Genomic DNA, 25,877 nt, shown 5'->3' with positions numbered 1-25,877 from the left:
GAAGGGGAAGGTTTCATTGTAGACACGAGAGAGAGAGAGAACAGCCAGAGGCGTCTAGAAGAGTCCAGAGCAGAGAGAGAAAGAAGTAGAATGAACACGGCCAGCAGACTGGACCTGGCCGGGGCTAACTGTGAGAGAGGAGAGAATAGCAGGGGATAGAGAATGGAGAGAACATAAACAGAGAAGCAGAGAGAGGGAGGGAGATGGGGGGGAGAGAGAGAGAGGGAAAGAGGACATAGTGAGAGAAGCCAGAGTAGAGGGCGAGAATAGCAGGGTTATATGGAGAGTGAGTGGCTGGGGGAAGGGACGCTGTGAACAGGAGGGAGTTTAGGGTGGGGCAGGAGATGGGAAGGGCTAGACTGCTTGTATGGACTTTGAAGTGTGTCACAGGTACTTGTGATACTGAAGGATCCAGGAGGCCAGCGTGAGCTTTGATATGCTAATAGGCACCTCGGGTAGCATTGTCCCTTCTGCCAGAAGTAAGTAAGGGACATGACTCTTTTTTGATAGATGGGAACCAACTGGTTAGACAAGTGCCTGAGGAATGCTTGCTTTTATCTAACCACCAGAGATCTGCCTATAGCCCAGGTTGAGCTCACTGGACTGCCTTTTAGAGTTTGGGGAACTGGAGTTTCCTTTGGACCTAACATGGAAGTCTGTCAACATGAGGTTCAGGACTCTTGTCTGAATGCAGGGAAACAATATTTTTTTTTTCTTCCTCTGGATAGTGTAGTATTAGAGGATGAATACAGGAAGCATTGTAATCTTTGTTTATTCTTCTGCCACTGAAGAGAGCCAGCTGATAATAAAGCTAGCACAGGGAGTAGGAAGGGCCAGAAAGATCAAGGAAAGGAAGTCAATTCCAGAGAGCCTCATAAACCTCAAGATCAAACACAGCCTGAACCCCTTGCTCTCGCTAGACTTCTTAGTCAAGTGACTTAATCGATACCCTGCTTGGTTAGGCGAATCCTGTGGTATCTCTAGAGTTCTTTGCTATATGGGTTAAATTCTCCCTGTTATTCAGACTGAAGAACTCCAAGAGAAGTTGCTGTCATGTATTTAATTGAATGCATTTGAACTCCCAGAATTTTGTATGTTGTGTTACCCCCAGAGAGACCACCAAGGACGAGCATACCAGAATGCAAAAGCAAGGTTTACTTCTGCTGCAAGTCATGACAGGGAACTCATCTCAAGCCATCTCAAGTGAGGCAGGGAAGAGTTACTCTTTCTTGGGGAAGTTAGTTTTTATAGGCAAAACCCATAAAATTTCTTAGAGGGGAGGGGATTAGTATGGGTCCATCCTTGATTGGTCCAGTTTTTCCCGGGCCTGGACTTTATCTTATTCTAGCTTATCTGTTTGCCCTGTCAGGAGTTTTACAACTCCTCTCCAGGGTCTGGTCATGTTATCTCCAGAGAGGGGCATCTTGTGGTTAATTGGTTACCATCAGACATCCTGACTCTGTTCTTTTGAGTTCCTGGGGCTGACGCCATCATTTCTGGGGACTTGAAACTGGCCTGGGTCTATCTATATTGAGATATCTTTGTCTAAGGCCCCCTTTTTGAGACAATAGAGTGAGGGTCTTGTTGTGCCTAGATTGTGTCCCCAAAGCCGCCACTGGAGACTTTAGGTACAGAATGCAAAAGCAAGGTATATTCTAAGTTTACAAGCCTCCAGGGAGGCTCTTCCAAATCTCTCACTCACAGCAGGGAGGTTGGAAGGAGCGCTCCCCTTTCTTTGTGAGACTAGTTCTTAAAAGCACATAACATATAATTTATTTTAACAGGCCTCCCTTTTTTCAGTCTTTTGGTCGAATATCCTGACTCTGTGTTTTCCAAAGTCCATGTAGCAGATACAGCCACCTGGGGAAAAGGAGTCTAAGTTCTTATCTACACTTAGGAATCCTGGTTTAAGCTTCTCTTTGTCTGTAGGAGATAGAGTGGGGGATTTTACTGAGGTATCACATTGTATCTATCCCAAAGTGGAACCTTTCAAAATAATCCCAAATAATCCAATTGTTATTGTTATGCCTAGATCTCGGAGACCCCTCAAAAGACCACCACAGAGACCAACCATATGCAAAAGTAAAAAGCCTTTATTCAAGCTTGAGCTTGGACTCTGCATGATCAGAGAGCAGAGAGCCCTGAACAGGGGTGGGGTAGGGTTTTTTATCATAGCAGAGGTTGGAATGAGGGGATTTCCAGGGTTCAGGACCCTGATTGGTTGACATTTGTCTAGGGGTGTGTGCTGGGAATGTTTGGAATGTCAGGTGTTTCCCCTTAGATGCTGGCCCTCCCTGGGTGAGGTTAGCTTATGGCTTTTTCTGGGGACCAGGTGGTACCTGCCAGTAAGCCTGTCATGGCAGCTGTGTCTGGGCCCCTAAGCATGTGGTCAAGCTATTTTGGGGCCCCCACATTATGAGTCCCTCCCAGAAAACAATGGAAAAGGTTGGCTGCTGTTATCAGAGACCATGACAATTGGCACCACACCAAAACAGACATCATGACAAAACCTTCATACTGTCTCTGTTCCCAAAGGGCCAGCATAGCCTTCCTGCACATCACATTGTTTATCTCCTATAAGTGCCCTTTCAGTGCCCCAAATCTAAGAAGTCCTTTGCTTTCCAATTTGTTCTCTCCCTCCCCTTAGGGAACTATCTAAGACCCAAGTTCTTTCTGACTCCTTTACAGACAGTAATTTAAATATGCATCTTCTCCTGCTAACCTTCAGGCTAATGCTCATGCCCTCAATAACTGAACCTAAGAGGGTAAAGAATAAGGTTTTCCTTTCAACAAAACCACTTTGAGTTCTCATCAGCAACTGAAAAGCAAAGACAATAATGTATATTGGCTATCTTATTTCCTCCTTCCATCCATGAAACTCATTCCCTGCTACTCTTGGACCCATCTCAGGCCTTATGACTCTATGTAGGGTTCTGGGCAGGGGTGGTGGCACATGCCTTTCATCCCAGAACTCAGGAGGCAGAAGCAGGCAGAACTCTGTAAACTCAAGGCCAGCCTGGGCTACAGAGTGAGTTCCAAGGCTCCAAAGCTACACAGAGAAACCCTGTCTCAAAACAAACAAACAAATATAGGGTTCACCCAATGTAAATCTATTTAGAGTTGCTGTTTGTTTTTTAATGTAGCCAGGATAAAAAGCCTGGGAAGCTAAGGGGATGGCAGTGTTGGTATCTATGAGAAGTTCCATAAAAGACCACTAGTCACAATGCAATCAGCAAGAGCGTTTATTAAAAATTACCAATTTGTTGGGGGTCTAACCATCTGACAAACTGGCAAATGGCAACCCTGAGAGAAGCTCCCAGGCTCCTTTTACATACAGCTGAAGGAATTTCTAAGGCAGTGAGATCTTTCTATCTAGGATTGGCTTATGCAAGTGGCAATCATATTAGTACGTTTCTAATTGGTTAGGACTATGAGGGGTGGGCTAAGGCTGTAGCTTTTCCATTCTTGGGCAAGTCTGAATAAGTCTCAGCCTAAGTCCTTATTTAGTTATTACCTGTGTATGGGGGAGAGTGGGAGGTGGAGGGTGGCCCAAGCCTAGTAAATCAGTTCCCCTCATTTCAAGAGGCAGGAGCTGAGGCCTACTTTTTAACTGAGTTATTAGGAGCCTGTCATGGTATCTGCCTGGCCTTCTCATTAGCAACACTAGATGGAAGGACATTAGGTCTCTGAATGATTACCCTGAACATATCACTTACCCTTATTGAACTTACTAGAGCAAAAAATAATCCTTATTGGCTTATAAGACTGAGATTTAGGAGTTGTTGGTTATGATAGCTACAATTACTAATCCTGGTAAATAATAAAAATGGTGCACACACAACATAAACACAACATAGCAGCCCAGTGACTACAGAGCAGGTGTGGCAGACTGGGCAACTGAAGACTGATATTAAGCAGTGGCTGACCTGTTACTGCCATTACCTCAGAAGGCAGCTATCCCTCTTGGTAAAGTATAACTCCAAAGGTAAAGCTCAGAATAGCAGATGTTGGTGTTCTGTACAACAGCACATATACTAAAATTGAAATGAAACAGAGAAGACTAACCTAGCCCTTGTATAAGGCTGAAAGCCAAATTTGCACAAAGCATTCCATATTTTTTAAAAATGTCTTTATTTGTATATGGCAGGGTTGGGGGAAATGTATATATTTGTGTGTGTGCATGTCCAAGTCTGGAGGCCAGAGAACACCACATGTGCTATCTCTCAACAAGCTATAACACTAGTTCCAGGGGATCCAACGCCCTCTTCTGGCCTCTACAGGTACTGCATACATGTGGTGCACAGGCTGGCAAAACATCCAAATGCATAAAATAAAAATTAAGCAAATCTTTTCAAAAACAGAATTAAAGCTATGCTTACATTTTGCTTTCCTGAGTACGATATCACCTGAAGCAGGTGCAGGTACTGGGTCATAGATACAGGCCTATTGTCTATTTTTTGGGGGGCACGGCTGTTTGAATGTGGGTCTTTCTAGGTAAGAGTCTCCATGTGGTTTCTTTGCATAGAGGTAGATTTTAGTGTACCAGACAAATGGATGACTGCCGTCCTGCAGGCAGACCTCCTCAGGGTTACTTTTAACTGAGTGTTGGGAAAATAGTGAGCAGCTCTGAATTTGAAATTCACCCCCCCCAAAAAAAATTTCTAGAATACAAAAATTCATTATTGTTAATTGAATATAGTGCTTTATATTCTAATAATCAGCAGAACTAGAAGAAGCACTGACGTTTTCTACTGAATATTAAAACATGCAAAAAGCTCACTGGGTAGAAAATCACTCCACCTGGTGTTTGGAGTCATGCCAGAGTAATCAATGCTAGGAATAAGGATAAGATTGTCTTCAGAGAGTAATTTGTGTTCCACTGTAAACTACAAATAGGCTGCCAATGTTCTAGAGTTCAATACCATAAACCATAGCAGCAATTATTTAGCCTAGAAACTATCAAATAATACTTTTCCATTAAAATCTGTATGCCAGAAGTATCCATCGAGCATCAAGATGATCAAGATTTATTTTGGAGTGACCCACCTGAAACCAATGACAGCTATGGGTACAATTTATCAAGTGTGGTGCCGGGCGGTGGTGGCGCACGCCTTTAATCCCAGCACTCGGGAGGCAGAGGCAGGTGGATCTCTGTGAGTTCGAGGCCAGCCTGGTCTCCAAAGTGAGTTCCAGGAAAGGCACAAAGCTACACAGAGAAACCCTGTCTCCAAAAACAAACAAACAAAAACAAACAAACAAAAAAATTTATCAAGTGTGAAAGTATTACACACACACACACACACACACACACACACACACACACACACACACACACACATTCTGAGCCAAGGGTTGAGCCCAGAGTTAAGTTCATGTTTAACTCTCTGTATACACGGGCAAAAGTGACTTTTTGTTTTTGTTTTTCGAGACAGGATTTCTCTGTGTAGCTTTGTGCCTGTCCTATATCTCGCTCTGTAGACCAGGTTGGCCTCGAATTCACAGAGATCCACCTGCCTCTGCCTCCCGAGTGCTGGGATTAAAGGTGTGCACCACCACTGCCTGGCTATTATTTTATGTGTATGAGAGCTCTGTCTGCATGTATGCCTTCAGCCAGAAGAGGGCATCAGATCTCATTACAGATTGTTGTGAGCCACCACATGGTTGCTGAGGATTGAACTCAGGACCTCTGGAAGAGCAGCCAGTGCTCTTAATCACTGAGCTATATCTCCAGCCCCATCAAAAGTGACATTTTTAATGGCAGATAACAGCACATAAATGAATCTTATTTTCAGAACATGAAGATATCAGTGTTTTAAAAACATAATAGCTTGGACCTGAGAGATGGCTTAGTAATTAATAGCACAGGACAAGGTCCTATATGTAACATTATAGTGTCAGTAAGACTGGTTTATACTAAAACCTCCCTCTCCTCTATTTACCCATTTCTCTCTCCTACCAGTTAAACTTCTGGGACCCACTGATCTCATTGTCTACACAGTCTTGCCTAAGTATATAAGTGATATACTTAGAGTCATGTGTACTACAGCCTTTTTAGGCCAGTGTAGTTTAGTGTGGTTGAATAGATAAGAAATGTCCCTATAGAGTATTTGAACACTGAGTCCCCAGTTAATGGCACTGTTTGAGGAGGTTATGGAAGCTTTAGGACAGCGATTCTCAACCCGTGGGTCATGACCTCTTTGGGAATCAAATGACCTTTTCACAGGGGTCATGTAAGACCATTGGAAAACACAGATATTACATCATGATTCATAACCGTAGCAAAATTACAATTATGAAGTAGCAACAAAAATAATCTTATGGTTGGGGGGTCACCACAACATGAGGAACTGTATTGAAGGGTCACAGCATTAGGAAGGTTGAGGACTACTACTTTAGGAGGTAGACTAGCCTTACTAAAGACTGCCTCACTGCAGAGCAGGCTCTGAGGGCCTATAGCTTCATTGAATTTCCTGTTCCTGTGTACAAATGGAAATGTGATGGGCCATTCATTGCCCTGTTCCTGCTGCTGTCGTGGACCATCCTTCTGCAACTGTAACCCAAAATGAACCCTTTCTTTTTAATTTGCTTTGCTCAGGGCATTTTATCACAGCAACAAAAAAGTAACTAATACACTCAACAATATGCATTTGAGTTTCCTCTAAGTGTTTTTTCATAGCTTGAAAGATCTTTTATTGTCATCACTGAGTAGCATTTTATTATATGATTGTGCCACAGTTTGCTTAGTTGCCAATTGAAGACATCTTGTTTGCTTATAGCCTGGGGTGGTTATGAAGAAAACTGCTGTAAGCATTCATGTGCAAGTGTGTGGGGGGACACATACTTTAAAATCCCTTGTAGAAATACCTAGGTCTCTACAAGTTTGATTCACTTGACCAAGGTGATATAACCAGGAAGTAACTTATATAGAACCTGAACTCCAACAACCTGACCCAGAGTCTGTACTCGTACCCTTATGAAACTGCCTCTCTACTTGTGATACAAAAATGGGAAGATTTCATTGATGCAGAATTCTGAGTCAGATCTAGGACAAGACCAAGAGTCATAAGCAGAAGCTATAAGAAACTTTCAACATATGTTGTGAAATGCTGCTTGGAAAAGTGGGATGATGGTCATATAGCAATGTAAGTCTATTATTAGCTAATGTCACTGAATTGTAAAGTAAAAATAGTTAAAATGGTAACATACATATTTTACTTTATTTAAAAGCAAGACATTGTACATGTTGATTTGTGGGTAGGGAAGTAAATTAACTTGACTAAAGCTAAAGCTTTATTATGAGAAGGAGCTGAATATGTAAATTTAAAACAAAACTGATATAAAGTTTTATATTCTTTTTTTTTTTGGTTTTTCTTTTTTAAAGATTTATTTATTTATTTATTATGGATACAACATGTATGACTGCAGGCCAGAAGAGGGCATCAGGTTTCACCATAGATGGTTGTGAGCCACCATGCGGTTGCTGGGAATTGAACTCAGGACCTCTGGAAGAGTAGTCAGTGCTCTTAACCTCTGAGCCATCTCTCCAGCCCCTTTTTTTGGTTTTTCGAGACAGGGTTTCTCTGTATAGTTTTGGTGCCTGTCCTGGATCTCGCACTATAGACCAGGCTGGCCTCGAATTCACAGAGATCCTCCTGGCTCTGCCTCCCGAGTGCTGGAATTAAAGGCGTGCGCCACCACTGACCAGCAAAACTTTAATGTTCTAAGGTCTTGGAGAATCATTGAAAATTTGCAAGGTGAAATACAAGTGAAACATGTAATTTCAAAGAACTGAACTGTACTATATCAAATATGTTGAAGTGGGAGCAGCCTAGAAGCTGGAAATAACTCAGTTGAGTCCACATCTTCTCATTCCTTCCAGCAGAAGCGTTATACAGTGGCACTGCTGTCTCTATTTTATACTTAAGGAAGTGAAGGATCACTCACTTCTGTACAACTAGTATTGTATAACAAACAGTTTTGAACTAGGTCTCTTTAGTTCAAATCCAGTGGGATTTATGAGGAGGCAGAAATAACTCGGACTTAAGAATCATAATGATCTTTAATTCTGACTTTGTAAGAAAGCTGTGTGACTTTAAGAAATTCATTGAGCTTGTTTGAACCTCAATTTCTCTTCTATAAAAACATGGTTAAAAAAAAAAAAAAAACTACCCCCTAATAGTGAATCCTACATATATGTAGAGCAAAGCTTGGCACATGATCCCCAAGATGTGCTCAGTAAATGCATTTCTTTCTTCCTAAAAGAAGTTACGTTGTTAGGGCTGGTGGAACAGCTCAGCAGTTAGAGTATTTTCTGCTCTTCTAGAAGACATGGATTCAGTTCCAGATCCATGTCCAGTGGTTGTCAAGCAGTTATAACCCCAGCTCCAGGGCATCTGATGCCCTCTTCTGGCCACCCAGGCACCAGCACTCTCATGAACATACACACAGCCTGTCAGTTGCACATACACATTGATAAAAATAAAATAATATCATTTTAAAAATTGTGATGTTTGTCTGGCATTTATTTTGTAGCACATACGTAAATAAAATTATTGATGATATTTTTTATTTCCTAGATATAAATTTAGGTTTTTCTTGCATTGACAAATGCTAATTTTCACACGTTAATCTTTTTCTGGCTAAGAGAAATACACATCTTACTAATTAAAGGCACAGACTTCTAAAGAAAAATTATGAACATGATTTGGAAACTCATGTACATATTTATTTAACACCATTTCATATCTTTAAGAATCCTTTTGGAAACTTATTTAGAAAACTGAAAAGTCCTTGAATACCAAGTGGTTTAGCAGGAATTTTTTAATGAGTTAAGTGTAAATGAATCAAAAACACATGAATTCTATTTTCTGTAAATAACACATGGTTTTGAAAACTGAAAAATATAGTTGGAAAAAAATTATCTCTTGTGTACTATTGAATCAGAACACAGAAGTGACACTTCCTGAAATGAGGCAGGTCCTACTTAGAAGGCAGATGGCTATCTGTTGAGTTCTCCCTGGATGATCACAGCATTTCTTGTGAGATTGACTTTTATTGATTGATTGATTGATTGATTGATTGATACATTTAGGATGATATCCAAGGCTGCATCTAATTTGACTTTTGGCGTTCCTGTTTCAAAAAGTGTAGGATTAATCATGTTCTTTGGATAAAAGAGGAAGCAATTGTTTTCATCATTGTAAATTGTTACTATGGGACCTTAGATATGAGAATTGTCGGGCGGGGGGGAGTGTTGGCGAAATGGGGACGACAATCCCCAGGGGGAAGTATTCTGTAGGAAAGGCAGGAAGGTGAGTGAGCTGGATTCTCACCAAAGCATTAAAGCCTGCCACTAATATTGCCAAGCAATGTGTCTCTAAATACTTTAGTTATATTGTACCTGTGACCTCCTCCTTCTGCCCTAACTCAGGTCAGGATTTTTTAAATTTTTTTTTTTTTTGAAACAGGGTTTCTCTGTGTAGCTTTGCACCTTTCCTGGAACTCACTTGGTAGCCCAGGCTGGCCTCGAACTCACAGAGATCCGCCTGGCTCTGCCTCCCGAGTGCTGGGATTAAAGGCGTGCGCCACCACCGCCCGGCATGGATTTTTTAAATTTAATTTAATTTCACTTCATTTTATGTAGGTGGGTGTTTTGCTTGCATGATGTCTATACACCCACTTGTATGCCTAGTGCCCATGGATGTCAGAAAGGAGCATCAGACCCCCTGGATCTGGAGTCACAGAGGGTTGTGAGTCTCTGTGTGGATGCTGGGAATTGAACTCTAGTCCTCTGGAAGAAAGGCCAGTACTCTTACCCCCTTTGTCTCACTGTCCCCTATTCTTGCCCTCGCAGGAGATCTCAGATCCACATGAAGCAGTCATATTTACAGTATTACTGTTCCTTTGGTTGAAACCATCCAGTTTCTTCTTTTGGTATTCAGAAGAGTTTCCATTCACTTGAAGTTGTAGACATTTTCTTCCCTCATTCAAAATGGAGAAAATGACTATATTTTGTTAGTTTTAGAATAAACACATGCAAATAAAATGGCTTTGGGTAAAACATGAGTTCATGTAGTGAAATGAGCACTAAGATATGAATAAATAGACATCCACTGAAATGAGCTGAGGACTGGTGGGAAATAGACATGTAGACCAGTGAATCAGAATTAAGAGTCCACATATAACTTCCAGGCTGGGTGGCATGGCACAGGCCTAAAATTCCAGTACTCAGGAATGGAGGAGTTCAAGCAAGCCCCTACTACATAATGAGTTTAAGGCCAGCCTAGGCTGTAAGGGATCTTGACTCAAAAAAAGGAAAACAAGGGCAAGGGAGGTGGCCCAGCAGGTAAAGGTACTGTCCTCCAAGGCCTGAGTGTGATTTTTGGAACCCACATGATGGAAAGAAAGAACTAATTTCTTTAGGTTATCCTCTGAGCTCCATACATCCACTGTGGTGTGCACACACACTAAATATTTTTTTCAAAGGCAGAAAAAGAAAGTGATCTGGCCATTGTTCAAAGTTTAACATAGAATTGTCACAAAATTCATCAATTCCTCTACTGGCTGTAAGAGGCACAAGTGCTCACAGATACACATTGGAGAAAGTAGGAATGTTAATCATACATTGCTATCCCCTCAAAGTAGGATATAAATACCTGTTTTCCACCCAGAAAGCTGGGAGTGGATGTTATTAATGATCTGGTGACCTTGGCTATCTGTCCAGCCAGACCTCATTCAAATCTGCTGTAATGTTCATCCCAGACTCTCCTCCATTAGACCTTTACGTTTAGCTTTGTTTCTTTTCGTTTTGTTTTGTTTTTCAAGACAGGGTTTATCTGAGTAGCCCTGGCCGTCCTGGAACTTACTCTGTAGACCAGGCTGGTCTTGAACTCCCAGAGATCCACTGCCCAGCTTTTAGCTTTTTTTCTTAGTCAAAATAACCCATCCTTAGGGGAAAAATCACATGTACTTTATAGCCTGTTGACCTTTACACTATCGCAGTCAGAGACCACACCAGATCCTAGGCCCTTAAGCTACTGAACCCATTTTCATGGTCACATGTACTTTTGAGTTTAGTTTCAATGTAATTATACCTCCTTGTGCACCAGGGACTCTATTATACCAGGAAGCTTTTTTCCAAAATTGTACTGTGTTTAAATATGCTTATAGTAAACTGCCTAGTGTCAGATTCCAGAAGTTTCTGACTCAGAACGAGCTAAGTCAGGCTGAACCGAATTTTCTTTCTTACTTTATGTAGATCATTTCCCTGACATCAGAAGAGATTACAAGGACCCCTGAAATTGGCTACATACTCAAGAAAAATGAAATGATGGTGTGTATACCAACATTTGTATGAGAATGTTTCCAGCAGCAGTATTAACTGTGACCAAATTCAGAAAGATGTGATGGCCATCACCTGGTGATAGATATAAACTGAGATATAGTCATACAATGGAATAATACTTGGCAACAAAAAGAAACAAAGTACTGATATGTTGCTAGATCCTAACAGCTCCCTCAGAGGAGGGGGTGAGAAGGCATGGCATCAATGACACAGAAACGAGGAGTCTGTTGAAGGCAAACATCAGACTCATTTATTCAATAATGGGGAAGGCCTTTTATACCCTCCTCCCAGCACCCAGGATGTGTCCCAGTCTGGTGGCACAACATGGTCATCCCTTATTGGATGGGCATGATCAGGAACTCTGACAGTGCCTGTTGCTAGGCCCTCAGGCATACTCTAGATCGGCTCATAAGGAAGTACATTATGTGCATGCCTGGGCAAATGGTTTGAACCAATTTCCTTGACCCTATACACCTGTCCTACTATATATCCACCCTTTTATTTTATTACATGGGCACTCAGCATGGGAGTCAGAATTTTTTTCTCTGGCCTTGTTGATCCAGCCTCAGGGAGTCTCAGCAACTGGATTGTAGCCTGTCTCAGGTTGATTTGCCAAACAAAGTCTTGCCCGTCATTGACCATCAGCCCTTGAAGAGTGTTCATCCCTGGAGAGTCACCCCTGGTGGGGAGGATCAAGCAGTAGCCTTTTGAATTTCAGAAAGCCATACATACACAACCTCCTGTGAAGGGCTATGAATTGGATGCTAAGAGCCATTAACACCTGTAGAGTTACCTTAGTGGCCACGTGTTGTTGCTTTATGTGATGTAGGAGACACTTAAAAAGGAGAAAGATTAAAAGCACCACCCTGCCAATCAAAACATAAGTGAAAATCTGGGAGGGATCAAACAGCTTCTTTATATCATGCCAAACCTTTTCAAAAAGTAAAGCCAAAGGTCATAACCTCTGCCCTTTTCTTATTTAATTGGAAAATTTTGTGTGTTAGCCATAATGAATAATATAGAAACTTAGCTGACTGTGGGACCTTAGTATACTTAGGTAGCTCCCAGCCTCCTAAACTAATGTTCCTCATCTCAAAAGGCATCATACAAAATGAGGAAAAGTGAGGGTCCACAAGTCTTCAGCCTTTAGAGGGGCAATGAGAACAAGAAAGTGGAGTTTATACATTACCCATCCTGGGTTATTTCCTCCTTGGTAGAAGCAGGCTGATCTGTGGCCAGGCATACATCTCTTGTTGGGACCCATATTGGTTTAGTGGCACTCTGAGGAAAAACATAAGCATACTCTTTTCCACTGATTAGCAGGAGGGCTGGTGGCTGCCACTGGAGGGAGATAGGATCTCTGCATCTCATGGGGGGGGCAGGGGTGTGTTCTTTGGCAGAGATGCCCAGTGCTTATAGCCAGGCTGAGCCCCTTGTAATCAAAACTGAGAAAGTTCATATGGAAAAGGACCCCTGTTACGGCCAGATGAGGATCTCTCCTATTCTCTGGCAAGATAGTCCTTGTCAACAGCTCCTTAAGAACTCTGTTGGTCCTCTCCACAATGGCTTGTCCCTATGAATTGTAGGGGATGATAGTGGTATGGGAAATCTTCTAGGACCCAAGAAAGTCACTGAATTGTTGAGAGGCATAAGCAGGGCCATTGTCAGTCTTAAGTGATCAAGGTACCCCCGTAACTACTATGGCTGACTTAAGGGTCTTGATAACATTGGCAGCTTCTCCCCAGAAAGGGTGAGGGCATAACAAAGGAGGAACATGTGTCTATTATCACATGAATATATTTAAGATTGCCAAAGGGGGCATGATGTGTGACATCCATCTGCCAGATGATGGTAGGCAACAAGCCCCAGGGATTAACCCCTGAATGTTGAAGCAGTCCTAAGGGGGCCAGAGGAGCGCACGTGGCACATGCCCAGGACAAATGTTTACATTGGGAAACTGGTAATTCTGGAAGAAGTCTGTGTAAATTCTGTGGAGATTGATGGAATTGCTGGTGAAGAGCCCTGGCTTGCTCTAGGAGATCCATACTAGCTGCTAATATGATGGTGTCTGTGACCTCATTTCCTCGAGCTAATATTCCGGATAATTTGGAGTGAGATCTAATATGTGACAGGTAACAATGCTCAGTTCTCTGATTTAGGACATCTTGTATGAACACCATGAACACCATGCTGGCGATGGGGGTCAGTGAGTCTTTGACTCAAGAAAAGGCCAGCACATGAAATGCCTGTACAGTGTACTGGCTGTCAGAAAAAAATATTAATGGGTTTGGTCTGGCACTACACTAGAACCTTGAGGAGGGCCAATAGCTCACCAAAATGAACAGAACCAGGGTTAGGGATAACAGCCAGGACACTGGATAAGAACACCATATCTGTTTATATTGGAATCTGAAAAGGCCAGGGTGGTGTGAGGGATGGGAGTGAAGGAGGGGACTGCCTGGGACTGTGTCTATATTGGAAGTGTGGGGAGTTCTGCTAAGACCTTGTTTTTTGGCAAATGATTGCCAACAGTTCCTGTGAACCCTGCAACCATTTCCTGGAATGAGATAAAATCTGCCCAGAGGGACTGGGTATTCTTTAAAGAAAAGGGGAAGACAAACTTTTCTGGCTCTCCTCCATATGTTCTCTGTGCCAGCATCCGTGCCTTAAGGCCAAGTTGGAAGGACTGGTCAAATTTAGAGGTGACCTTGTGCAGGTCAGAATGTGCTTGGTGTATCCATAGAAGGGGCCCAGATTGTCATAACACTCCCAGAAATCCCCTGGGTGTCCAGAGGATCATTGCCAATAAGGGTCTTTGGGGATCATGGTGTTGAGGCTGGAGGTGGCTACGATGGCCAAAACCTTTGGTAGAAAATCTTTAGCTTCTCAGATAAGTCTAACCTTAGTGGAAGGACAGGTGAGACCCTCCAACAGTGAAAAGAGGTGTCTCATCTCTTGGTCAGGGATGAGTAAGAAAGGTTTAAGCCAATTAACTGTGCCACACAATTTTTGTAGTTCTGATAGTAGGTACAATTCCTTCATTTCCAATTTAAGAGAAAGGGGGCAAACCTGCTTAGCAACGGGAAATCCTAAAAAGGCAAAAGGGGGTACCACTTGGACCTTCTCTGGAGCCACCATCAGATGTAATGATGCAAGATCTTCTAATATTCTCTTGGCAGTCTTTTGCAGGTAGGCTGCATCTTGGTGTTTCAGGAGAAGATCATCCATATAATGGATCAAAAGAACATCTCTGGGGACATTGACCAAAGCTTCAGAAACATAACTGGCAAATAGTAGGGTTATTCTTCATTCCTTGAGTGAAAAATAGTGCATTGATATCTCTTAGCTGGTTTATGCATATTAGGTTCCCACACACTAAAGGCAAAATGATCTTGATCCTATGAGGCCAGAGGAATTTGAAAAAAGCAATCTTTAATATCTAAAACTAATATAAAATAAGATGGAGGACTAGTGCTATAATGGAGGAGGCCTGGCTGTGTAGACACCATTTTTTCCATTAGACCATTAACTACACAAATATCCTGTAGGAGGCAGTAGCATCCCAAATTCTTGGGGATAACAAATATAGGGGTGTTATGTTTACTTGTGGACGGTTCTGTGTGCCCCATCTTTAGCTGTTCTGCAACTAATTCCTTTGGGATTGACATCTTGGGTTCAATATAGGTCACTGTCCCACCCATACTTCTTGATCTGAGAGCCACATCAATGGAATAGGGCTAGGGGGCTCAATTGTGGTGGATCTCATGGAGACAGTGGCCATTAGAATTGGGGGTGTGGATCTCATGCAGGGTTGCAGACTGCAAGACCCATCTTTTCATGGACCTCAATGTAATCAAAAAAGGCCCTGTCATCTGTAGTTAGGACAACACCCATATCCTCCTAAATATCTCTGCCCCACAGGTTCCTAGGTACAGTGGAAATGATAGGGTGAAGGGCTCCCCAATTGCCATTAAGGTCCTTCCAATGGACCGGACGGGTGGTCATCTTAGAATCTTGTTGGCCTCCCACACCACTGAGGGGGGAAGAGGGTTTAAACTTCCAGTGAGGGAAGCGAAGTGCTTCAGTCTCAGCTAAAATGATGGTGTCTGCACCTGTGTCAACCAAGCCTTTGACAGCTTGTCCATCAAGATAGATGGTCAGCATCGAGAAGTGAGGAAAAATGGGCATTGTCCAATAGATTTTTGGATTACCAGAGCCTCCTCTTATGGGTGGGGCTGAGGAGCACCCCCTCCTGGAGTTTAAAGGGACTGGTGTTCGGGCAGGCTGTGACCTGCAATTCTTTGCCCAATGAGATCCTTTATTGCATCTGGGGCATTGGGTCCTTGGTTTTGCCTGGGGGCAGTCACACCGAAAATGGCCTGGTTTGCCATATCCCCAGCAAGTTCTGTCTACCTGGGGGCCATTGGGGGTGTCATCAGCATGCTGCCTGCCAGCGAGGAGAGCATCCAGGGAGGCCGTGAGAGCAGCAATGGGAGCGGTGCTGGGTCAAGATCTCTGGTCGCCTGCACCCATTTGTGTATGTCCTCATTTCGCATGGCTGCAACTGCATTATGGGTTTGGGTGTTGAGCCCCTCCCAGGTCAGATGTTTTTAATCAATATATCTCTAGTGGGGCCCGCATCTACTCTGCACTCGCCTGCCTCATTGACAGGCCAGGAAGTCAATGAAGAACTCCCCTGGCTGTTGGATGAGATTGTGAAAGTAAGCCGAGGGGTCCCAGGGAGTACAGGCTCTGAGGGCCCTGAGGGCCAGGTCCAAGACCTGTTGAAAATAGGCATTCAATAGCCGGGCGGTGGTGGCGCACGCCTTTAATCCCAGCACTCGGGAGGCAGAGCCAGGCGGATCTCTGTGAGTTCGAGGCCAGCCTGGTCTCCAAAGTGAGTTCCAGGAAAGGCCCAAAGCTACACAGAGAAACCCTGTCTCGAAAAACCAAAAAAAAAAAAAAAAAAAAAAAAAAAAGAAAATAGGCATTCAAGCCAATCTGTGTCTGGTGCACAGGATGGACATATTCCCCACACCCTGTGAGCATATCATGGGTTACCAGGATGTTAAGTAAGTTGTCCATCCGGGCCTGGGATTCTGCCTGATCATCATAGGCCAATCTCCAACTGAGAAAGACTGGAGGCTCCAATACAGCTTTAAGCAAATGGTACCAATCGAAATAAGTTTGTAACTGCATGGACCATTGAGCAAGTTAGCCTGACACACAATCATATCTTCTTATTTCATGCTTCTTTTCTAAATGAAAATAATAACCAGGTCAAAATTAAGCCTAACATGATATAACTATGCCATATACAACCTCAAATGCATTATTTATTTTAGAATATATGGCAAGGACCTTTTAGGGACATTCTTTTAGTATTTCAAAACTTAAACATGATAACCACTAATATTATCTCAGTTGATGTTACATTACGCGATAAAGAAATAAAGGAAAGAAAACACAAATATCTGCACAAACACATTCTTAAAATATGACAGAAACTGTCATAGTCACTTTTATTGCTGTGAAGAGACACCATGACCAAGGCAACTCTTATAAAAGAAAGCATTTAATTGGGGGCTTGCTTACAGTGTCAGAAGTTAGTTCATTATCATTATGGTGGGGAGCATGGTGGCACACAGGCAGATAGATATGGTGCTGGAGAAGGAGCTGAGAGTTCTACATCCTGATCTGCAGGCAGCAGGAAGAAAGAAAGTGACTGAGCCTGGCATAGGCTTTTGTAACCTCAAATCCCACCCCCAGGGACACACTTTCTTCAACAGGACCACACCTCCTAATCCTTCTAATCCTTTCAAACAGTTCCTACTCCCTAGTGATTAAGCATTCAAATCCATGAGCTTATGGGGGTTCTTATTCAAACCACCACAGAAATATTCATATCAATTATAATCTTCCTTTCTGCCACATGGCCTTCTTTTACCTTCTTTTACCACTTATTCTGTATTTCCTCTACCCTCAGCAAGCACAAGGTGTTGGTCCTTTTCCTGGAGGAGTGACCCATACTTTCATTCCTGGAAGGGTCTGTGTCTTTTTGCCATCCTGCCTGTATTAGCTTGTTGTAGCTCCCATTGACTTTAATCATAGGACATGATATCACCAATTGATGCTCTAAAGGATCTCCTGCACCTCAGACACAAACTTTATCTCCATGTGGAGAAACAAACCAATTTCCCCTTGATAATCTGGGTCAATTGCCCCCTCCTAACATTGCTATTCCTTTCTTAGCCTGTTGGTTTAGGGTCATCAGAAGCTCAATGTGGCAAGGAGGAAGTTTGCACTTCCAGGTCAATGAAATGTTTGTTGTGTCTTCCGGCAGGAACACTTCCCACTCTGGAACCAAAACTTCTAGGACAGCAGAGCTTAAGGTCACAGGAACAGGGAGCAAAAGCTTTCCCAGTGGGCCACTAGAGGTAACAAGAGAACCCTTCCCCTTCCCACCCCTTGATTCCTGGACCTATGAATCCTGGCTATGAGAGAAATTGTATCATATATTGGACACTGATTCAAAGCCTTCTGGATAGCCTCACCCCAGCCCTCCAGGCTACTGCCACCCAATTAGCACTGTAACTGTTGTCAACAGGTCAGTCCATTGTTCTGTGAGGTCCACTGTTTCAGGATGGTGGGGAACACGGTAAGACCAATGGAGTGTCTTAGCCAAATTAATATAGAACATTAACCATTACAATTAGCTATGTGTTCATCCAGCTAATTTTTTTCTCATTTCAGTTTGTCTCTAAGCAAAGAAAATGCTGTGTTCAGACAAGTTCTTTATTTCACATCTTGGAATTATTTTTTATAGAAGAAAAATTGATGTATGTTTACTACTATGTATTTGGAAAAATATAAATAAATAAATAAATAAATACAGAAATACAGAAATACAGAAATATCCCTGGCCCCACCATTTTCAGTTACCCTTTTCAATTAATGTTCATCTATGCTGTAGCATGTATCAGTGTATTAGGACAGGCGTATAGGGTGTCCTATACTGGCTCAAACCAGTTGCCCAGGAATGCACATAACATACTTCCTTATGAGCCAACCTGGAGTCTGCCTGAGGGCCTAGCAACAGGTGCTGTCAGAGTTCTTGATCATGCCCAGTCAATGAAGGACAACCATGCAATGTCACCAGACTGGGACACAGCTTGGGTGCTGGGAGGAAGGTATATAAGGCCTTCCCCATTATTGAATAAATGAGTCTGCTATTTGCCTTCAGCTGACTCCCAGTGTCTGTGTCATCGACACCATGCTTTCTCACCCCGTCCTCCAAGGGAGCCATTAAGATCCAGCGACATCTGATGCCTGAATGTGGGACTTCTGTTATTTTCTCTTTCTTGGTGCAGATTCTGATCTTCTCCCTCCCTTCGCTCACAGTGTTTGATGGCGCCCCCAAGACAGTGTGTTTCGGTGAGAAGGCCCCCACAGTGTTGTTTCTTTTGGTCCCTCTGGCAGGTAAGCATTGGGACCCCCACTTCTTTCCTTCTTTTGTGTTGTCTGTCATGTTTGTCTGCCTGTCCCGTTAGGAAGGCATATTTTTTTGTTTTGGTTTGCCCAGCACCTCCACATAAGGATTGACCCCCAAAGAGGCAGAACCAAGGCTCAGCTCCCAAATGCCACCCTTCAGCTGGAGATTCCATGTGGGCATACAGCTGTGGCCTAAAAAGCCACAGAAGTACCCCACTAAGCATATCTCCCACTAAGCACAAGACAGGGGTCCGAAACAAACTTCAACCCCTGTTGGCTGTCATCTCTCTGACTGTTGTTTGCTTGCTGTTTCCCTCTAAAAGATGTGTAATCTTTTCATCACCCCCACCATTTCCATGTCAGATATCTCTACAGTATCCGATGAGGAGGAGACAGACAGTTTGGGCCCTGCGAAATCAGTCAAGGAGAAGGCAGCTGTCAATAAGTCATGTGCTGCTCCCCCCTCTGCTCCATCACCACCATGGGTGGCTATGCCTCTGCTGCGGTATTCTTGGGGCAATCTATCCCAGTACCTGCCTGCCTCCAGAGGTGGCTACTCTCCCACCGCGCCAGGCATCTTATAATCCTCACAGCCTGTGCCACGTTCAGTCCATAGACCAATAGAAGCCTTTGCAGTCAATATGGGCCCAAATGCTGATGACCGGCCCTGGATTCCCACCCCCATAGCTGAACCCTCCCTCATCCGGAAGGCAGCCAATGAGTCAGGCCCAGATTCCCCCTACTTTCAAGGGTTTGACTCGTGATAGCTATTCCTGGTTGTCAACTGCAGGTGGAGTTTTCCTGTCCCGCAGCCACTCTCAAATAATCACTCAGAGGTTAATATTAATTACAAATGTTCAGCCAGTAGCTCAGGTTTGTTACTAGCTAACTCTTAACCCATTTCTGTACATCTATATGCGGCCCCATGGCTCATGGCTTTTACCTCTATCCCATTTTGTGTGTCCAACTCATTCTCTGTCTAGTGACTCCTTTGACTTCACCGTTCCTCCTCCCAGCATTCTCCTAGTCTGGCTCTCCTGCCTAACTTTATCCTGTTCAGCTATCCAGTCAGCTTCTTTATTAAACCAATCACAGCAACAAATCTTCACAGTGTACAAAAGGGTTATTCCACTGCAGTCACCTTGATTACATCTGGAATTAACTAAAAACCCGAGCAGCTGGGCATACCCATGAATGCTTCTTCTTGATTGAATCATGTGAGATCTGAAGACCCACCCTAAATCTGGCCCATGCTTCCTGGACATGGAAGAAAGACACTTTTGCTTTTTGTCTGCTTGCCCTCATTCTCACTAGCAAGTTCATCCATCCTGCTGCTGATGCCGTTCTTCAGCGGTGTTAGAGCCCACTTCTTCAGGACCCTGAAGTATACTGAAGAACAGCTGAGAAGCCTTGTGAGTGACTGAACAGCAGTTAGATTCTTGGACTTCCCATTAGGAGACAGCCATTGTTGGACTAGCTGGACCAGATAGCCTGTAAGCCATTCATATAAATCTCATACATACATACATATATAAGAATTTATATATTCTATCAGTTCTGTTCCTTTAGATTCAAATTTTTTTTGTTTTATTTATTTATTTGTGTCACAGTGGTTCTCAACCTGAGTGTTACTATTCCTTTGGAGGTCACATATAAGATATCTTGCATATCAAATATTAACATTACAATTCACAACAGTAGCAAAATTACAGTTATGAAATAGCAACAAAAACAGTTTTATGGTTGGGGGTCACCACAACATGAGGGACCGTATTAAAGGGTCACAGCATTAGGAAGGTTGAGAACCCCTGCTTTAGAAAATCCTAATAGAAGCATACAATCTAGACATTCAGTTCATGCCAATCTACATGTCCCTTTGAAGATAGGTTTTCAGATGAGATTAACATTAAAATTAGTAGCCTTTGAGTAAAGCACATTGTCTTTCATAATGTAAGTAAGTTGAGAGGGGGAAAAGAAAAAGAATATATAGACTATACACATAGTAGATATATACTGTATATATATATATATATAATATATATACAGACAGTATGTGTATATATACATAGATATGCATTATAGATAATATATATACATTATGCATGAAGAGAAAGAATATTCACCAATATGTACAGTCATACACACGCTGCTCGACTTCTGTTTCTCTGGGGATTTTTACCTATAACAACTTGGAAAGCACCAAGCCAAGCATTAAGGTAGTAAAATCATTTGTCCAGTTAAAAACTTTTAGAACTTGTAATGACTCCAACATATTATACTCTGTATCGAATGCCATCAGATTTTTCCCTACAATACTATTGTCTCAGAAACGTGACTGATGCATTTTTTCCCTGTGTCTTTTTATTGTCTTTAATTCTTATTTATTTAGGATCTAGGAATTGAATCCAAGTCTCACATATGCTAACCATACCCTCTGTTACAGAGCCACATCCTCAACCTGTTGATGACTTTATTTAGATACAATTCACATACCACAGCAGTCATGTATTCAAAGTATAAAACTGAATGATCTTTAGTACGTTCACAGAGCATACAGCCACTTCTACTATACATAATATTTCCATTACTCCAGGAGGAGAGACACTTCCTCTCTTAGTAGTCACCCTAGCCCTGCTCCCTCTGCCTACACCTAGGAAACCACAGATCCCTTTTGTCTGTAGACTTACTGATTCCAATAGTCTACACCAGGAAGCACAGAGTGTGGAGTCTCTCCTCACTTGCTACTCCCATTGAGCACAGTGTTTTCAAAGTCCATCCACACTGATGCCAATGTTATTGCATCGCCTCTTTTTATTGCCAAGTTATATTCTACTTATGGATATGCCACCTTAGGATTGTTTTCACTTGGAAGGTTCTTACTGGTTTCCTTGCAAAGTGTCAGAAGAGTAAGAAAGAATATAAAAAATCAAACCCTGGAAAAGTTCTCAAGTGAATGATTACAGAATCAATCAGTGTTGCAAGTACAATATTCATCATAGGCACCATTACTATTAGCAAGCCATTTCCAAAGTCCTTCTGTTAAAAATATGCTCTTATTGCAATCGTTTGTATCTAAGTACTTTTGTTTATGGGGGAGGAAATTGAAATGGCTCTCTTGGCAGGACCATTGCAATTGTGTGAGCCAAAGGATTAAGAGTACCTTTGAGAAGGGACAGCATGTGATCACTCTGGCTTTGAAAAGGATGGCAAATTTATATGTCCAATATATGGATGATGCTTTCATTACATCCTCATGAGACTGTCAGTCAAACTAGCCTTTCTGTCAGAAAACAGTTTTCAATCCACAAAACTTACTCCATGTATTAGAATCCTTGCTGGGTCCAGACCACATGCAGTGTGCACGATTCCTGGTCAATTCATTTTTGAAGATCCATTTCTAAACTAAAATGACTCTGTAATTCAGACTTTGGGCAACAACTGTCCAAGCCGTCCTAGTACAGGAAAGCTTAAATCTAATCCTAACATCATTCTTCGTGTAAAGTAAGAGCCTTTGGTATTGCCAAGTCCCAAGGTAGAGCTCATTTGACTTCCGTTGAACTAGCTGGTGCCCGGTATTGCTTCACAGGGCATAAACAGAACAGTAGCTATGTTTCCACGGCATAGACGGATCCTCTAGAAAGAACAGTAAAGTCACCGGACTTAGTGTGGAACTAGAGGCTCAAAAATGTTATAAAATAAGGAAAGCAAAGGAATTCAGGTAGAGCAACTTAGAACTGTTTCCTCCTTACCACAAAGAGCTCCCTCACCAACTTTCATGTTTGGTTCCCTGTTGGTTTGTTTAAATGATTATGAACTATTAGTAAAGTCCAGCTGGGCAGAACTGTTCAGCGGGCAATGTTTGTCTTGGGTGTTCCCTTCATTTCCTCCCCCTGTTTCCTTTCTCAGAATTCTTTCCTCTTGAAACATCTTTCAAGTTTCAAAGGCAAATTGCTTGTTTAAAAAAAAAAAATAGGCATTTAAAAAGTAATAATAGAAACTCAAAGAAGTAAATGCTAGTGATGAAATTTCACGTACTGTTCATGGATCAGAGGTGAATTTCAGGGTCTTCCTGCATCTGCACTTCCTCTTCCTCGGTGATAAAGCATGCCCTACACCCACAGCCATATCTCCACGTGCAGGAGCACAGAGGATGGAGGATTGGCTCTTAGATCACAGGCCCCGCTGTCTGCCAGGAGTGCCTGTTCCCCTTCAGCCCGGAAGCCTGAGAGGAGGACCACGTGACAGAGAAGATGTGGTGGTTCACCTCCTAGAGCTAAGACTAGGAGGTGCCGCCCATAGACTAGGCAGCTAAGAACCAGCCAGGTCAGGTCTTTCATGCCAGGGTTTGTTTCCTGCTCTGTTCTCTTATAATTGTCCTGACAGCTCTTGCCAGCCAGGGCATCTCGGGCCACATGTCCATAAGATTCACTGAAAGGTCCTCTAATCTGAAGGTTTAAAAGGACAAAATGCTTATTTGGTATACTGAGACTGTAGTTCAGTTGGTAGTGTCAGATTTGATGCCTAGCACCAACCACTAAATATGACAGGGCCCTGCAAGTCTGTAATCCCAGCACAGCAGAGGTAGAAGCAGGAGAAGCAGGAGAATCAGAAGTTCAAGGTCATTTTCAACTATGTATCACTTTAAAGTTCAACCCTGTTGCAATAATAATAATAATAATAATAATAATAATAATAATAATAATAATAATAATAAATACTCTGTGTTTGAGAGATTCATATCCTAATATGAAAGGAGACGTGGATCCATATTTCCAGTTTGAAGACTGTGGAACAAAATTAGTGTTCCTCCTTCTCTGGGAAATCACCCAAAAGCAAACGAGAAGCAAACAGAAATGCAGTCCAGGATTCCTGTGAAAACATAAGCTACACAAAGGTGAAGGCTGCCCAAAGCGGTGAGGAGCAGACAGGAAGTGGGGGAGGAACAGGAAGCGCCTGGGAGTGTGGCCCTCTAAAGAGCCTGCAAAGCCGGGAGCACATCCCGGACACCGGAGGCCCTGACAGTCTTGCGTAGCCTATGGAAGAGGCAGCGTGACTGTAAAAGACGCAGAGGGTGGGACTGGGCTCCCGTGAGGAGCTGTAGAAAAGCAGTTGGTGGGGAAGAGGACTGGAAAATAGGCCTGGCATTGGTCTTCCAGCTGCCTGTCTGACATGTGGGGAGAGGTGACAAATAGCTTGTCTCTCTCCTTTAGGTAATGACCCTCGGCCAATGTTGGCTAGCCTTGGACACTCTAGTATCTCTAACTATCAACCGTTTGTAAATGTTTGCTCAAAATCAGTCCATGGACCCAAAATGACAGATGAAAAATAAATTACCCAGTCTGTGTGTGTGTGTGTGTGTGTGTGTGTGTGTGTGTGTGTGTGTGTGTGTGTATGTGTGTATGCGCGCGCACTAACCACACCTGTGAGAGATTTTTCTTGATTGGATTATTTCATATAGGAAGACCCACACTAAATCTGGATCATTTGAGATGGAAGTCCTGCCCTAAGTTCACCTTCTGGTGGCAGTCTTTCTAAAAGGGCATGGAAGAAGGATGGTTTGTGCCTGCTTGCCTTTCCTCTTGATGGCAAGTTTACCTATCCTGCCGCTGGGGCATTCCTTTGCCGGTATTGGAATCTATTTCTTCGGGATTCCAGTGTATAGTAAAGACCAGCGGAGACATCCAGCCTCGTGGACTGAACACCTGTCTGATTCTTGGACTTTCCTCTGGGAGACAGCCATTGCTGGGCTAGCTGGACCACAGCCTGTAAGCCACTCTAATAAATCTCTTTCCTGTATATAAATAGATTCAGTCTATTGTTCTGTTCCTCTAGAGAACCCTGATTAACGTACACTGTATGACTCCACTTAAATTAAATTCCTTAAACAGTCAAATGCATAGGGACAGGTGTGGAATGGTGGTTACAGGAACTGAGACAGGGAAGAGGGGGGCTAGTCTTTAATGAACGTACTTTAAGTTGAGGATACATGAGAGCCCTAAGCTAGATGTTTATACAATGTGATGTATGCGCACTTAACTTTCAGCATAAACAAGAACACCAAACAGATACAAGTGTCAGGAAGATGGAGACACACAAGGCGGTAAATCTCCAGAAAGGTGCTGGGCGTGATGGCACGAGCCTTTAATCCCAGCCCCCAGGAGGCAGCGTCCGGCAGATCGCCAAGAGTTCCAGGCAAGCCTGGTCTGCATAGTGAGTTCTAGGATAGACAGGGCTGGGTTGGAGACCCTGTGTCCAACACCACACCTGACCGAAAAAAACAAAAACAAAACAACAAAAAAAACCCCAAAACTTTAGAAAGGAGAGTGTCCTAAAAATATGAAATGGAATGAAAATTTGTAGCATGAGGGAAACTAGATTCTGACCAGAGTACCAAGAATTATATATGAGAAAAGCAAGCAAAGTGAATGAAAAGAAATATAATTTAAAATAATTACAGATAGTCAGGGGCATAGCAGCACTTGGGGGCGGGGGGGCAGAGACAGGTCAATTTCTGTGAGTTTGAAGCCTGGTCTACATAGCAAATTCCAGGCTAGACAGGCCGACATAGTAAGACCCTGTCTTAATAAATAGTTACAGGTTAAAAAAAAGTGCTATATATAGAAGACAGAGAAAACAGATCCAACAGACAACTATCTGCAATCCACATTGAATGAATCAGAGAAAAATATTACAATACAGTGGGTGTGGAGGCTGGAATGAGAACAGCCCCCATATGTTTGAATCCTTGGCCTCCAGTTGGAACTGTTTGGCAAGGATTAAGAGGTGTGGCCTTTCCCAGCACTTGGGAGGCAGAGCCAGGCAGATCTCTGTGAGTTCGAGGCCAGCCTGGTCTACAGAGCGAGATCCAGGAAAGGCACCAAAACTACACAGAGAAACCCTGTCTCAAAACAAACAAACAAACAAACAAACAAACAAAAAAGAAGCGTGGCCTTGTTGGAGGAAATGTGTCAATGGGGGTGGGTGGGCTCTGAAGTTTCAAAAGCCCACACCATTCCCAGGTAGCTCTCTGGCTCTGCTTGTG

General features: G+C 42.9%; 1 protein-coding gene and 1 non-coding gene across 6 annotated transcripts in view; both read left to right on the top strand.

Annotated features, from left to right (window-relative positions):
* LOC143274276 (uncharacterized) overlaps positions 1–25,877 on the top strand; it is a 53,318-nt gene that overhangs the window by 8,676 nt on the left and 18,765 nt on the right. Inside the window, exons 3-5 of one of the 5 annotated variants that reach the window (XR_013052815.1) lie at positions 17,688–17,781; positions 18,746–18,823; positions 24,294–24,713. Coding sequence is in view for 2 of the 5 variants with exons in the window: in XM_076576654.1 (XP_076432769.1) it covers positions 17,688–17,781; positions 18,715–18,823; positions 24,294–24,370 (280 nt within the window). In the remaining 3 variants the exon portion in view is untranslated. Of the gene's footprint in view, positions 1–17,687; positions 17,782–18,714; positions 18,824–24,293; positions 24,714–25,877 lie in introns of those variants that run through there. The other 4 variants (XM_076576654.1, XR_013052814.1, XM_076576655.1 and 1 more) reach the window with 4 other exon arrangements.
* LOC121831197 (U6 spliceosomal RNA) lies at positions 4,011–4,119 on the top strand. The gene has a single exon (XR_006074579.2). It is a non-coding gene; the product is annotated as a U6 spliceosomal RNA (small nuclear RNA).

The sequence above is a fragment of the Peromyscus maniculatus genome, chromosome 7, assembly GCF_049852395.1.
Source record: "Peromyscus maniculatus bairdii isolate BWxNUB_F1_BW_parent chromosome 7, HU_Pman_BW_mat_3.1, whole genome shotgun sequence".
NCBI lineage: Eukaryota > Metazoa > Chordata > Mammalia > Rodentia > Cricetidae > Peromyscus > Peromyscus maniculatus.
This window is presented reverse-complemented; position numbering and strand designations above follow the sequence as displayed.